General features: G+C 31.9%; 1 protein-coding gene and 1 pseudogene across 1 annotated transcript; one reads left to right on the top strand and one right to left on the bottom strand.

Annotated features, from left to right (window-relative positions):
* Positions 1–1,104: 1,104 nt before the first annotated feature.
* LOC142620756 (protein FAR1-RELATED SEQUENCE 5-like) lies at positions 1,105–3,569 on the top strand. Its single transcript, XM_075794073.1, has 2 exons — positions 1,105–1,246; positions 1,352–3,569. Exons 1-2 carry the CDS (start codon positions 1,105–1,107, stop codon positions 3,184–3,186), a joined length of 1,977 nt encoding a protein of 658 aa, XP_075650188.1. The 3' UTR covers positions 3,187–3,569.
* A 3,526-nt stretch (positions 3,570–7,095) lies between these two features.
* Positions 7,096–10,418, bottom strand: LOC142620758 (UPF0481 protein At3g47200-like; annotated as a pseudogene).
* Between the last annotated feature and the right edge of the window lie 3,724 nt (positions 10,419–14,142).

The raw sequence follows: 14,142 nt of genomic DNA on the forward strand, positions 1-14,142 counted from the left end.
AAATCCTCCTGTCTCCATCGCCGGCCAACCACCTCAATCTTCCTCTATCTCCACGGCCTGCCAACCACCTCAATCCTCCTCTGTCTCCAACACCGGCGCACTCAGTCTCCGCCGCTTCACCGGTTAGATTCCTTTTGTTTATTCATAGATAACTAAATTTACTTTTTTCATTCTACTAATTTTTTTCTGAATGAATCGTGTTTATTCTATTCATAGCTCTCACTTTCTTCAATTGGGTCAAGAATGATTTAAGTCTCAGACTGTCAAAGTCATTGTTGTATGAGTGATAGGAAATGGGGTTTGCCTGGATAGTTTTACTTGTCGAGTTGTTGTGGAAGGACATAGAAACAAGACTAAGTTGCCTTCAGCTTTGAAATTGTTGTCAAAGCTTCAGGGATTTGAAATTCCTATTTTTGCTGACTTTTATGAATATCTAGTGGTCAAACTGTGTGAAGAGAATCGGCCAATTGCCGCTACAATCAAAATTTTTAAAACTTTATTTTCTACCTTTTTATTTTGTTTTTGAATTGAAACAAATCTAGAAGGTGTTGGAGAGATCCTATATTCTATTTACAAGTATTGTTTCATAGTCTACAAAAGGAGAAACTTTTTTGAACCTTTTTCTATTCTGTCATCTCAAAAGAACTTGTCTATTTTCTTATGGGTACATTTAGAAGTCAGTTTTCATAAGATTAAAAATAATAGCTTATATATTTGCTGTTCACAGGTGGCAAATTTGATTTTTTCTGGCTCCTTACTATTTGCTGTCTTGTAGTATGGTTTTGTTGTAGTTTTTTTTTATACTAAATTTAGCTAAGTTGTACAAATTGTATTCATTTTTCTTTAGTATTGAATTTATCTTTGATTCATCTAAAAAAATTGTTGTTCTTGTTCATATTGACTTGATTTTCAAAAGTATAAGCAACTGAGAGTAAACTTTATAAGCTTCTAGATTTATACATTCTAAAACTCTCGTGTTTGTAAGTAATTCATGGAGAGTATTCTTTAATGGGTCCTGAATATTGGAATTTTTTTTTAATATTGTTTATAAATTTTTTTCCTTTTTTCTAATTTGATTTTGAATATGTATCTTGACTACAGATGATGGATACTAGTCAAATAATTTTATTGGAAGATGAATTGAATGATTGCATAGCTGATCAACAAGAGGAGGCTCAAATAGAACCTACTCATGGAAGCCCAAAAAATTCAATTACTCTAAGTAGACATAGCAAGGAAATTGTAGAAGTACCAGAAATTGTATTGGAAGATGAATTCATTGGTTATATAGTTGATCAACAGGAGGAGACTAAAGTAGAACTTACTCTTGGAAGCCCAAACAAATCAAATACTCCAGCAATTGGCATGAAATTTGATTGTGATGAGAGTGCATATGAATTTTACAAAGAATATGCTCACCGAATTGGCTTTAGTGTACGGAAACATTATGTAAAGCGAGGAAATGCAGGGCAAATTATAAGGAGAACATTTAGTTGCTCAAAAGAGGGTGAACGAGCTGTCGACAAACGTCGCGAAAATGTATCTTATCGTCGTCCAATTTCACAAACAGGTTGTTTAGCACAGATGACCTGTCATCTTCAAAAGGATGGTATGTTACATGTTGTTTCTTTTCATGGTCAACATAATCATGAGTTTGCTCCTTCGCCAATGAAACATATGTTAAGATCAAAGAGAAAAATTTCATCTGCTCAAAAAGCCATTGCAAATGATGCAGAGAGGTCTGGAATATCAATTAAACAAACCATTGAATTATTGAGCATGCAAGCTGGGAGTCGTGAAAATCTTGGGTTTATGGATGTTGATTATAAGAATTATGTACATAATGAGAGGAGTATGGCTTTGAGGAAAGGAGATGGACCTACTATGATGGAGTACTTTCATAAGATGCAATTGGCAGATCCATCTTATTTTTATTCAATACAAGTTGATGATGATGGTCAAATCATGAACATTTTTTGGGTTGATGCTAGATCAATAGTTGATTACGGGCACTTTGGAGATGTTATTTGTTTTGACACAACTTATCGAACAAATAGATATGATCGTCCCTTTGCTCCATTCGTTGGGGTTAATCATCACAAACAATCAATTATCTTTGGTGCAGCTTTACTTTATGATGAGACTATAGAGTCATTTAAGTGGTTGTTTGAAATTTTTTTAAATGCAATGTCAAGAAAGCAGCCAAGAACTATACTTACAGATCAATCTGCTGCAATGGCTAAAGCAATAATAGAGGTATTTCCTAAATCTAATCATCGTTTGTGTGTATGGCATATTTATCAGAATGCTGCTAAGAATCTACATCATGTATTTCATTCATCTAAGCATTTTGCAAATGATTTTAGTGATTGTTTGTATGAGTATGAAGATGAAGATGAATGGCTTGTTTCATGGGATTATATGCTTAAGGAATATGGTCTTACTGATAATAAACGGTTATGTAGCATATTTGATGTGAAAGAAAAATGGGCTATGGTATATGGTCGACATATGTTCACTGTTGATATGAAAAGCACCCAACGTAGTGAATCAATAAACAGTGTGTTGAAGAAATACTTGAAACCAAAACATGATTTTGTGCGCTTTTCAGGACATTACTCTAGAGTTTTGGTTGATAAGAGACATCAAGAACTACAGGCAGATTTCAAAATGAGGCAAACAAAACCGATTTTACAATCTAATGTAGAGATGTTGAGACATGTTGTAGAGCTGTACACCCCAGAAAATTTTCAAATGTTTCAAGATGAATATATGAAGATTGCTGATTGTACTATTTACAAGGCTAATAAATCTGATACTATCACAGAATACAAGGTCAAATATAGTCAAAGAATTCAAGAGCACATAGTTAAATATGAAGCCTCAACTACAACGGTGGAATGCAGTTGCAAGAAGTTCAGCTTTGTAGGAATTCTTTGTGCCCATGCTTTGAAAGTTCTTGAACATAAAAATGTTAAAAGACTTCCTGTCCAATATGTATTGAAAAGATGGACGCAAGATGCAAGGGCTGGTTCTATCAAGGACTATCATGGCAATGATATTAAAGGTAATGCTCAAGAGTCGATAGGAAAACGCGACTCTCATTTGAGTCACAATGCTCGTGAAATTTCCACACTTGCAGCAGAGAATGAGATAATGTATAAACATACCAAAGAATGTTTTTGAAAAATTAATGAGGGATTTGCAAGAGATTAGAAAAAATGTCATTCGAATAATATGGAGAGTTGCATAGAAGTCCATGGTGATGTTACTGCAGATGTTTTACAAGGTGATAGCATATATAGGATTAAAACCAAACCTACTGTTGGGCGTCCAAAGAGAAGATTGCAATCTGCATTAGAGAAGAAAAATGGTAAATCTCAAAGCAAAACAATACGTGCTAAAAAACATGCCAGTGGCTTACAAAAAAAAGCTTGTGAGGCGAGACAAGTTGAATCACTTGGAAGCCTAAATAAAGTAAGATTTGTTACATTCCACTATAATATATCAATCTTGTAGGCACATAAATTTGTTACAGTCTGTGACAATTATTCTTTGCAATTGTTTTCAAGTTTCAACAAGTACTTCTGATGTTATCCAAGAAGAGCACCATTTTGGCAAAAGCACTAAATAGGTTGGAGTTAGGGTGAAACTTTATTGGATGGAGATTGAAGACTATGCATTTTTATTTGTTAGAGATTGAAGACTATTTTTTATTGTTAGACTATTGGCAAACTGTTAACCTTTTAGTATTTTTTATTGTGATGTCATTGGCATATTGAAGACTATTTTTAATGGTTAGACCATTGGCAGATTAATTCAATGCTAATAAACCATCAACTATATATATATATAAATGCTTCCAATGACCAAAGATGTGTCACTATAGATGGTTGGGAATCAACTGAATTATTTTCTTTCAAGACATTTCTGCTTGATTATGTGTGTTGGCCTATTTGATGCTGTCATTACAATGTCATAGGAATACCAGCTGCTTCCAGGTGAGATGATGCAAAAGTGGTGCACATGAAATTATTTGAAGATTTACTAATACTACTGTTTAAATTTTTTTTATTTGTTTGCATCATGATCAATTTGATTACACTTTCAAAAGTATAGTAGTAGAGGTAAACAAGATAAAGTGTTGAAAATGAGACATAATTGCTACATCCTCCGTACTAAAGATTGTCCATTGGATGCAACGTAGAGATCATGATGTAAGGTCAATTAGATAAATGTTAAACATTCATACCTAAGCTTAATACTACTGATTTCGTTTTAGTATTTTTGTTAATTCTTTGAAAATACTTTGTAATGAATCTAAGGATAACTTTTAATAGAATGTGCAAATTGTTAATTATGAATTCCTTGATTTTATTTATTTTTTTTAATTTTAAGAAAAGGTAATTTGACGATTTATATACTTTCGCTTTACTTTTGAGCATAATTTTTGTTAATTTTAACATAATGAATTTACTTAATGTTTAGAATTTCAAATAAGTTATGAAAATTGAGTTGTTTTAAAAATATAAAGAAGATTACAACCAATTCATTAGAACATAATAGAATTTTTCATTGACATTTATACTTGAATTAAAAACAAGTTTTAAGGCCAAAAGTTCAATTCAAAAAGTACATATTTTACCCACAATAGAAAAACTGTACAACAAATAAATTCAATCTTAAAATCAAAGCACTTAGTAATTCATCTTATCTCCAAAAGCAACATGGGTGACTCTCCATGAATTACTTACAAACACTAGAGTTTTAGAATGTATAAATCTAGAAGCCTATAAAGTTTACACTAGAGATTTACACAAGCAGTCTATTATAGCCCTATATGCAGTGAGATTGGGTTTTAAATTTTATACACCATCTCAACTTTCCAAGCTAATGCCTCTGCCACATAATTGTCAAAGAAATTCAAATTACTGCATTAGCAGATAAGAAATAAGCATTTTAATAATAAATTGTACCACTCAGGTAAAGGACTAAATACTTGGCTCAAGTGCTTTCATCAAGATCTTACAACAAAACTTAATACACGTTGTGACCCAACAAGCATACAATCCATTGCCAATTGCAAAGGCAATAAAACAGACTCCAATGCCTTCAGTGGTAGGTTTTTGGAAGCAAATAAGGAGAATTCCAGCAGATAGGGACATTACAAAAGAGCTCCATAGTATGAAATGAACCACAAATAGAGGCCATTTCCTGACTGCCTTTTGCCATGCCAATGCAAGAGTAATGCTCAAAAAATATGCAACTTCAACTTGTGGCAGATAAAACTGCAACACCCTTTTCTCTTTCGTTTTAATAGATTCTGACGCTTGTATTAGGCCTTGAATTCCCTTGAATATAAGAAAACAAACTAACCCAACAGCAACAACCATGTGTAGAAGGAACAAAAACAGAGATATTCTGTCTGTATAAGCTCTTGAATTCAGTGTTGTCAGTGATGGTTGCTGTGCAAAGAGAGAGAAACCAAAAAAAAAAAAATCACATTCTTGACTTGTAAATTAAGCATAGATTTTAACTCATTCTTTAGTTATACATGAAACGTGACATGGGAGATAGTAAGCAGCTAGAAAAATTCGAATTTGTCACCTATGAACAACAAATATATAAGCTATTATTTTTTAATCTTATGAAAACTGACTTCTAAATGTACCCATGAGAAAATAGACAAGTTCTTTTGAGATGACAGAATAGAAAAAGGTTCAAAAAAATTTCTCCTTTTGCAGACTATGAAACAATACTTGTAAATAGAATATAGGATCTCTCCAACACCTTTTAGATTTGTTTCAATTCAAAAACAGAATAAAAATGTAGAAAATAAAGTTTTAAAAATTTTGATTGTAGCGGCAATTGGCCGATTCTCTTCACACAGTTTGACCACTAGATATTCATAAAAGTCAGCAAAAATAGGAATTTCAAATCCCTGAAGCTCTGACAACAATTTCAAAGCTGAAAGCAACTTAGTCTTGTTTCTATGTCCTTCCACAACAACTCGACAAGTAAAACTATCCAGGCAAACCCCATTTCCTATCACTCATACAACAATGACTTTGACAATCTGAGACTTAAATCATTCTTGACCCAATTGAAGAAAGTGAGAGCTATGAATAGAATAAACACGATTCATTCAGAAAAAAAATAATAGAATTAAAAAAAAGTAAATTTAGTTATCTATGAATAAACAAAAGGAATTTAACCGGTGAAGCGGCGGAGATTGAGTGCGCCGGCGTTGGAGACAGAGGAGGATTGAGGTGGTTGGCAGGCCGTGGAGACAGAGGAAGATTGAGGTGGTTGGTCGGCGGTGGAGACAGGAGGATTTGGGCTGGCCGGCCGGCAGTGGAGATGGATGATCGATTGGAGCTAGGTTATGGCCTTTTGGGTTACAGTTTAGAGAGAAAGAGAGAGAGATTATCCGTATATTTTTTTGGGTTTTTAGTTTTTATTTTTTTTATTTTTTAATAGGTGGTGTAGTTAACTAGGGTTAGTTAAGTTAAGTTTACTTAAGTAATCATGTGTAATGCACATACTTTTTTTTACACATGTCATCTTATTAGAATAATTTGTAGCCTAAAGCTACAACTGGTTTTGTAGTTAAACTTTGTCCTTATTTTATAGTAATTTTTTTTTTATTGATAGGACCTAATGCATAATGTATCCCTTTGCTATGGACAATACTCTCTTCCTCTGTAGTTTCAATAGGAAATAGAAAACAAATAGATGGGTCTATGTGAAAGTGACAAGAAGCCAGTCACAATATTGTCCTTTCTCCCTGCAACCAATTTGATTCTTTGATAAAAACCGTAACTCCCAAATAACAATTAAAGTTTTTGATAAATTTTCAGATAAAATTATTATTAAAGAACATGCAGTCTTGAATAGAATTATTACAGAACTCAAAGGATAATTAAATGGATACAGATAAGCACTATGCTTATCTGATCCAATTCCAACACTAACACACTCAAAAGACTTCCTAATCATAAGTTAACCTTTATTCAAAACAATAAAAACTGAAAACAAAAGATAAAATGATCCACATCTAATATGGATGAGTGCCACTGCACTGCTGCATATCTGTCACCACTTAGTGGACTTTAGAGAGCATACAGTTTGTGCAAGCATGAGCAGCAGAAGGATAATAGCAGCATAGGTAGAAGCCAATCTCCAAGGAGTGCTAAAATATTGATGCCATAATGTTGCCCTCCATCTATGCCAAGGTTTCTTATAGAATGCATTCAAATCTTCACATATTTTTGAGTATTCAGGTTTCATATAATCTCATAAGATATTGGTGTTAAGATTGTTGACAGCTGATGCTACTACGTTGCTGTCGCCAAGGTAATTAACGAGGATTCCCTTATCACAAAGTAAATCTACATCTTTGGAATTATCGATAAGGAAATTCAAGATAGCAAAGAAATTCGTAACATATGTGTGCCCCACATAATGAGATTGTTCTAATGCAATAATGTTTTGAATAAGACGTATTTTCTCATCATTTAACCTAATGCATGGGATTTCCAAAACTCCATTCTTTAAATCGAACCTTATGTCAAGAAAGCGTCTACCATATTTTTTCGGGGCCACCTTAAACTTGATTCCTGCCTCATGTAGCTGGGTTGCAGAGTATGACAGTTTAGCCCCTCCAGGTCTTCCGAATAGTAATTATTCACTTTCACTTAGATAAAAGAGTCTAACCAGATCTATCAAGTGTTCTATTTGCACCTTGAAATCCTTAAAGGCCATCTTTTGAAAGTTGTACCATCCAAAGAAATCAAAAGCAAGTTCCCTTAAAGAAAGGAGTTTGAACTCTGATTCAGCCAGAAAGTTTTTTTGCTAGAACAACATCTCTAAAACAAGAAAGGGAAGCTGATTTTCAAGTAATACTAGGTCAGATTGCAAAATTGGATGCATCCATTCTGGTATCCTGATTGTAGGATCGTCCTCTTCCAAATGTGAGTAAGATATCAAGAAGTACTCAAGAATGAACATCGCATCCACCAGGATCATTGTCACAAAATCATCACTGCTTATGCTGGACACAACAGTCACACTACTACTCTAAGCACTCTATCTTAAGGAAGATGAGCATGAGTTTACATGACCAAGTCTCATGGTCTAACCGTTTTTGGGATTGGATAGAAGGCCTCAAAGACCAAGGAGAAGACACCTAGTTAAGAAGTAGTGTCCTACTCACACTACACCAAAAAAAAATCTATTACATCAAGTGTTAATTAAAATTGTTGTAATAGTAACTTTTAAATTATTGCATCAACAATAATAAATTGCAATACATTATAATTTTCGGTTACAATAAATTTTTTAATATAACTTAAAATTGTTGTAATAAATTGATATCAATTATTTTTGCAATCTCTAACAATGAAAATTTTAAACTAATAGTTTATTGCAACGAAGTTATCATTGCAATAATTTGATATTAATTCTTTTGCAATCTATTGCAATCGCAAACACGAACCTTCAACAAATATATCATTGCAATAACCCGATATCAATTACTTCATAATCTATTGCAATGACAAAATGAAGTAATTATCTATTACAATGAAAATATCATTGCAATAATTTAATCCAACATATTTTGGTCAATTATTTGCAATCTATTGCAAAAAGATTTGTGAATTAATAGCATATACCTTCAAGATATTCAAAATTGCAATATGATGTTTGTTGTATTGAAATATGGAAAAACATAACATGAAAAATGGTAATTATTATCACCACATATGCATTACTATAGTTTGTAGGGAATGAATGAGCAGTATATGTTCTAGTCTCTAGTAGCTGAATGACAATTTTTGTCACAACTTTCCTACGTGGCAAGTTATGATTGGTGGAGTTTAGGGACGAAGGGAGACTTGGATTGCCCCAACAATTTTAAAAAAATAGAAATTAATATATACATAGACACTAATTTTAGCAATTTTGTTATATAAAATCACACTTAGCCCCCTTAACATTATCATTGATTCTTTTAAGAATACTACTCTAGCCACAAAATTTTCTATAACATTTTTACAAACTGTTAACGTAGTAAAATTTTATTGATTTGCATCTGGGTCCATTGCTTATATCACATTTTTACTTATCAATAACCACTCATCACATTAATAATTGGTAAAAAAGTTTGAAATTCTAGAATTTTTCTCCTTTTAAATGCCAATCTAAAATCTAAAGCAAAATAAACAAGCCCAAAAAAATTTTTCAACAAAAATTACCAATAGTAAAGCTAAAAACAATTAAACTCAATCAACCAATTTTATCCAAAACAAACGACTTGACCCTATAAATTTTTTTAAAAAAAATAATTTTGTCCATACCTGGATGCACACACACACACACACACATATATATATATATATATATATATATATATATTAGCTGTTAAGCAATCAAGCTAAAGGCTAAAGCTACCACACGCAACCAACAACAAAACTGCCCCTCCTAACTTCAAGTTCTAGCTCCGTTCCTGACAATCTCTGCATAGTAAGAGCGAATTTCTTCTTCCTTATCTCTTATTGCGTGTACTAAATTCTGCAAGTTTATATTAGCCCGTTGAATGAAACACTCACAAAACCGCACTTTACACTTTTTCATGGTTTGTAATTTTGGATTGGAGCGGTGAATAGGGCCAATTGAAATAAGCAGAGGAGTGAAGGCTTGCTCATCCAGTTTGCGAAGGTGATCTGGAACACTGATCAAATCCCCAATTGAGAATAGTTGCTTCGAACTTCCAGACATTGTTGTGATGTTAAGTGCCAGATCTCCACTTCCATTTGCAGTTGAAGAGCTTCCTATCTATCAAGATAAGAGCCACTAGGATTAAAAACACACACCGTGTAAAGTACAACACGCTATAATTTGACTTCAAAGTTCATTCTATGGCACTATCTTCTAATATGTTAAAATGCATGCACTGGTGTTACAAGAATAATGATCATTTTATATTTAATCGTTTGTAAAATTTTAATTTAATCATCCTCTTTCATTGTGCTGAAAAGCTGATCACATAAAAGATTTGCAAATATTTTAACTGGATGACAATAGTAATTTTGAATGAAGAATTTTAAAATGGTTTCTTTTGAAATAGTAATTAATTGAACAAATAGTTTTGGTACTAATTAAATCATTTGATTTCATTGTTTTTTTTAAAATAGATAATTTCATTGTTAGTTTGATAGAGACATAGAGTAATTAAATATAGCTAGATTGAATTGTGTTGAGTGCCCTGCACCATGGGCCCAACCCACTTGTAACAGACATGCTCATTTAATGAGCTTGTCTTTTAATAGTCTTAGTTTTTCTTCATCACGTACAAAAGTCAGAAAGTTTAAGTGAACTTGCTGGAGAAGCTTGCCAAAAAGAGGAGTTGAAGTCATCTTTGTTATTTGCAAAAGGTAAGTAGGTTGTATTTATTGTGAATTGATGTCAAGAGTGCGAAAAGGGAGAAAAGAAAAAAAAGATGAAGAAATAAAAAGAAGGCCATCCGGCCATTTGGTGTAGAAGAGGAGTGAAGAGAAGTCCTAGTGAGTGAGACTGAGGATAGTGCAGTCTTAGAGACCTGCATGAGTGAGAGCTAGCAAAGGAGGAGAAAAATATAAAGAGTAAGAGAAAATTGTGAGAGATATACAGTGAGTGAAAAGAAAAAGATAGTTTTTTTATTTACTCAAGTTGTATCTTTAAGTGTTGTAAAATCTATTTAATATGGTGAAATTATTCAGAGTATGTTCCGTGGTTTTTTCCTTCAAGAAGAAAGGATTTTCACATAAATCTTTGTGTTCTTGTGTGATTGTGCTTCCGCTGTACTTACTGAAATTTCTTCATAGTTATATAGAATTTTTCCCAATAAATTGTTTCATTTTTTAATGTTTTATCAAAATTTCTTCATTTTGGAAATATATTGAAAATGCACAATTTTTTTTCTTTTAATGGGAATATGGTATTGTTCAATAGATTTCCCATTGAAGTTTGTCTTTGTCCTTGAGTTAAATTCTAGAAATCTCAAAATTTTGAAATCAGAAGTAACTTTAATTAGGTTGAAAATAGTTTTAACATATGGGAAAAGTTATCAAATGCCCTAAGAGCTTGGTATAGGCCATATTTTTTTTAAAAAAAATTATGCAAAAAGAAAAAGAAAAACTAATTTTTTTGACAACTTTTTATATGGGTGTTAACTAGACCCTTAACATATAAGCAAATTGGAAGTATTAAAAATTATACAGATACTTGATATAAGATTTCAGTAGATTGACAATATAATTTAAGAAAAGCATAAAATTAATGTGGATTAACTTAATTGTTGAACTTCCACTTTAATTATGTATAGATTAATAATATTCCTTGCAAATTTTTTTTAATTGAAAGAAAAAAAAACTAGAAGAGGGAGACCGAAATGATATCAATAGAGTGGATAAACCAAATTCAACAATTGATTATCACAAGCAACTTAAAATTCATTAAAAAGTCGAAAAATATAATAGTAAGGAAGTCGATTTCATACAGTAACCGTTTTAGATTTGCCACTATATATATATATATATATATATATATATATATATATATATAGTTTAAATAAAAAAAGTTTAATAATTAAAATTTTACTAAACTAGAATGTAAATAGTTTTTGATATATATACACACAGACACACACTAGTGTAGGTGGCACATGCAAGACACATGTTACCTCTTGAGTAAGAAAATTAAGATAGAATTTTTATTTGAAGAACTATGAAACTATGTATGTATGTTATACAAAGTTAATCTCATTTGTATAAGAATTTTGATATCTATTTGCTAAAAACAATATCCACTCATTAAAAACTTTTAAGAATGATAACGAATATCATCTTCCAACAATAAGAAATTGAGTTTTGCTAAAACCTTATCACAATATTTAAATTTTCACAATAAATGATGTTATATGCTATAATTGAAATTCTTCATCCAATACATCCAACCATACACAATGAAAAATTTTCCTTCATACTTTCTTCTTTTTTCTAGGTGCAATCTTTAACTTAACAAAAGGCATGTGTCATCAAATTTTTCATAGGTAAATTATAAGTTTCGAAGATTTAAACCTAGAAAATCAATATTATCTAAGTAACAAATAACAATTATTCACAAGAACAAATGAAAGTATAGGCAGATGAAAGAAAGGATTAATCAAACCTTATGAAGCATAAACCAGGACCATTAAAATTGGGAGTACAATACGAATCTATGGAAAACCTCTTCTTATATAAAATATAGAAATACCCAAATACATGCATCATTGATACCGAGAGATTCTTATCAAATTCCATAGCATCCATTGAACAACAGGGAAGTTGTATATGAAAGTTATTATTGGAGAATGGGAGATGAACCTTCAAATACGCAAGTGTGGAAAAAAAAGAAAAGAAAAAAAAAGAGTATACCGGAATTACAACTGATCCACTTAAATTTAGATAAATAGAACCACATGAATCTTGACACATGACACAAAATTAGGATTAGAATTTAGAATTGCAATTGAAGTTTCTCTCTGCTTCACCTATTATATATATATATATATAGATTGCATTATCTACTAGTATAATGTGGTTTTAAACCATTATATTCTTATACTGTTACAGTAGCATCATAGAAAATTTCAAGTTGTTATAACCTGGTTATCTAACAGATCATGGAGGTAGCTTTATGTTAGTTGAGTACCAAATTTTTTAGTTCTTAATAAGGTTAAATTTTATTCTAGTTTATGTCGTTAGCCAAAAGAGTTGTAGCTCAACTACTAGGCACCTCTTGGTGTGTCCATGATATCCATGGTTCAAATCCCCCCTCCTTCGTTGTAATTAAATCTTTCCCTATTTTCAAAAGTTAAAAAATGTTGTGATCTTCCTCCTAACAGTTATTCTGATGCTTTCATAATATTTCCATCATAGAATGCATAAATAATGTATGTCCTATAGTCATGCAATAGAACCTTAAGTTAGGTTTAGATGATTTGAAGCTTTTACTTGTTCGCAAATTGGTTTTAGTTACAAGATGCAATTATGTTGGTTGATAATAAGGTTAATAACATGAATTTGTTTAATTATATGGGCTTAGAAAGGTTATCCTTTCTGTGTTTTTGATCTCTTCGAGAAGCATCGAACCCTTGTCGGGTATCTTTGTTATTGGATGATGCTACTTTTGACATAGAAGGATATGTTAATGTTAGTTGTTCTCCAAAATAATAAATTTTCACTTTTTGTTAAGGTAAAAATTTGTGGAGAGATTTTGCAGTGTCAATAGACTGCTTATGTTTGGAGTACAAATGAGAGAAAATTTGGTTCAAATCAACATAATGTCTAGTACCCGCATCAATTCCCCTAGGTGGGAGAGACTTGGTCTTTTGGAGCTTGTGGTGTTTTGATCACTGTGGGTGGTTGGATTTGGGCAGATTGGGTGATTTCTAGTTTGTGGGTATGGATGCGAATTTGTTAATATTGTTGATGCCAGTGATGGTGTCTTGGATATTGGTGTGGAAAAGCAAAACTGTGATGGATTGAGGTTTGCTCTGATACTAAATCTGATGCAACACAGGTAGATACACAAATAGAAAATAAAGGGAAACAAGGGAAATGGGCACAAACTCTAGGTTTCAACTACCTAGGACTGCTTGGAATCACCACCAAGCTATACAGGAAACTCAACTGGGCATTTTTTATCCATTAGATCATTCAAATTCAACGTCCCAAACATTTACTGGAACCTCTTTTAATAGGGTTTTCAAGCTTACATCAACAAGGAACGTTATAATCATGCCATGAATACAATTCCATAAAATCCTCAATCAAAATAAAAATAAAAATCATTCAAATTTCAAATAAGCACAAATTTGGTTTAATCAGCAAAATATTTGGTTCCCGCACTATGGAACCTCTTTTGCTCATAAATCATCTTCATTTGAGGCCTTTTTTTTTTTTCTTGTTTCTGTACATCTTGAAATCTTTAACATTGTTAAAATGAAAATTTTCTGATTACCAAACTATTATTTTCTTTAATGAAGGCCTTTTTGAAGCAGTATTAATGCTGTTTATGTTTAGATTTCTATAAAAGATAATGATATCTTTGAATGAG

The sequence above is a fragment of the Castanea sativa genome, chromosome 12 (assembly GCF_040712315.1).
Source record: "Castanea sativa cultivar Marrone di Chiusa Pesio chromosome 12, ASM4071231v1".
Lineage (NCBI taxonomy): Eukaryota > Viridiplantae > Streptophyta > Magnoliopsida > Fagales > Fagaceae > Castanea > Castanea sativa.

Excerpts from the sequence above, each read along its gene's own strand:
- LOC142620756 (XM_075794073.1), top strand. The coding sequence starts at position 1,105 with ATGGATACTAGTCAAATAATTTTATTGGAAGATGAATTGAATGATTGC. Across the intron at positions 1,247-1,351 it reads ACATAGCAAGGAAATTGTAG|CTCCAGCAATTGGCATGAAA; the intron begins AAGTACCAGAAA and ends ACAAATCAAATA.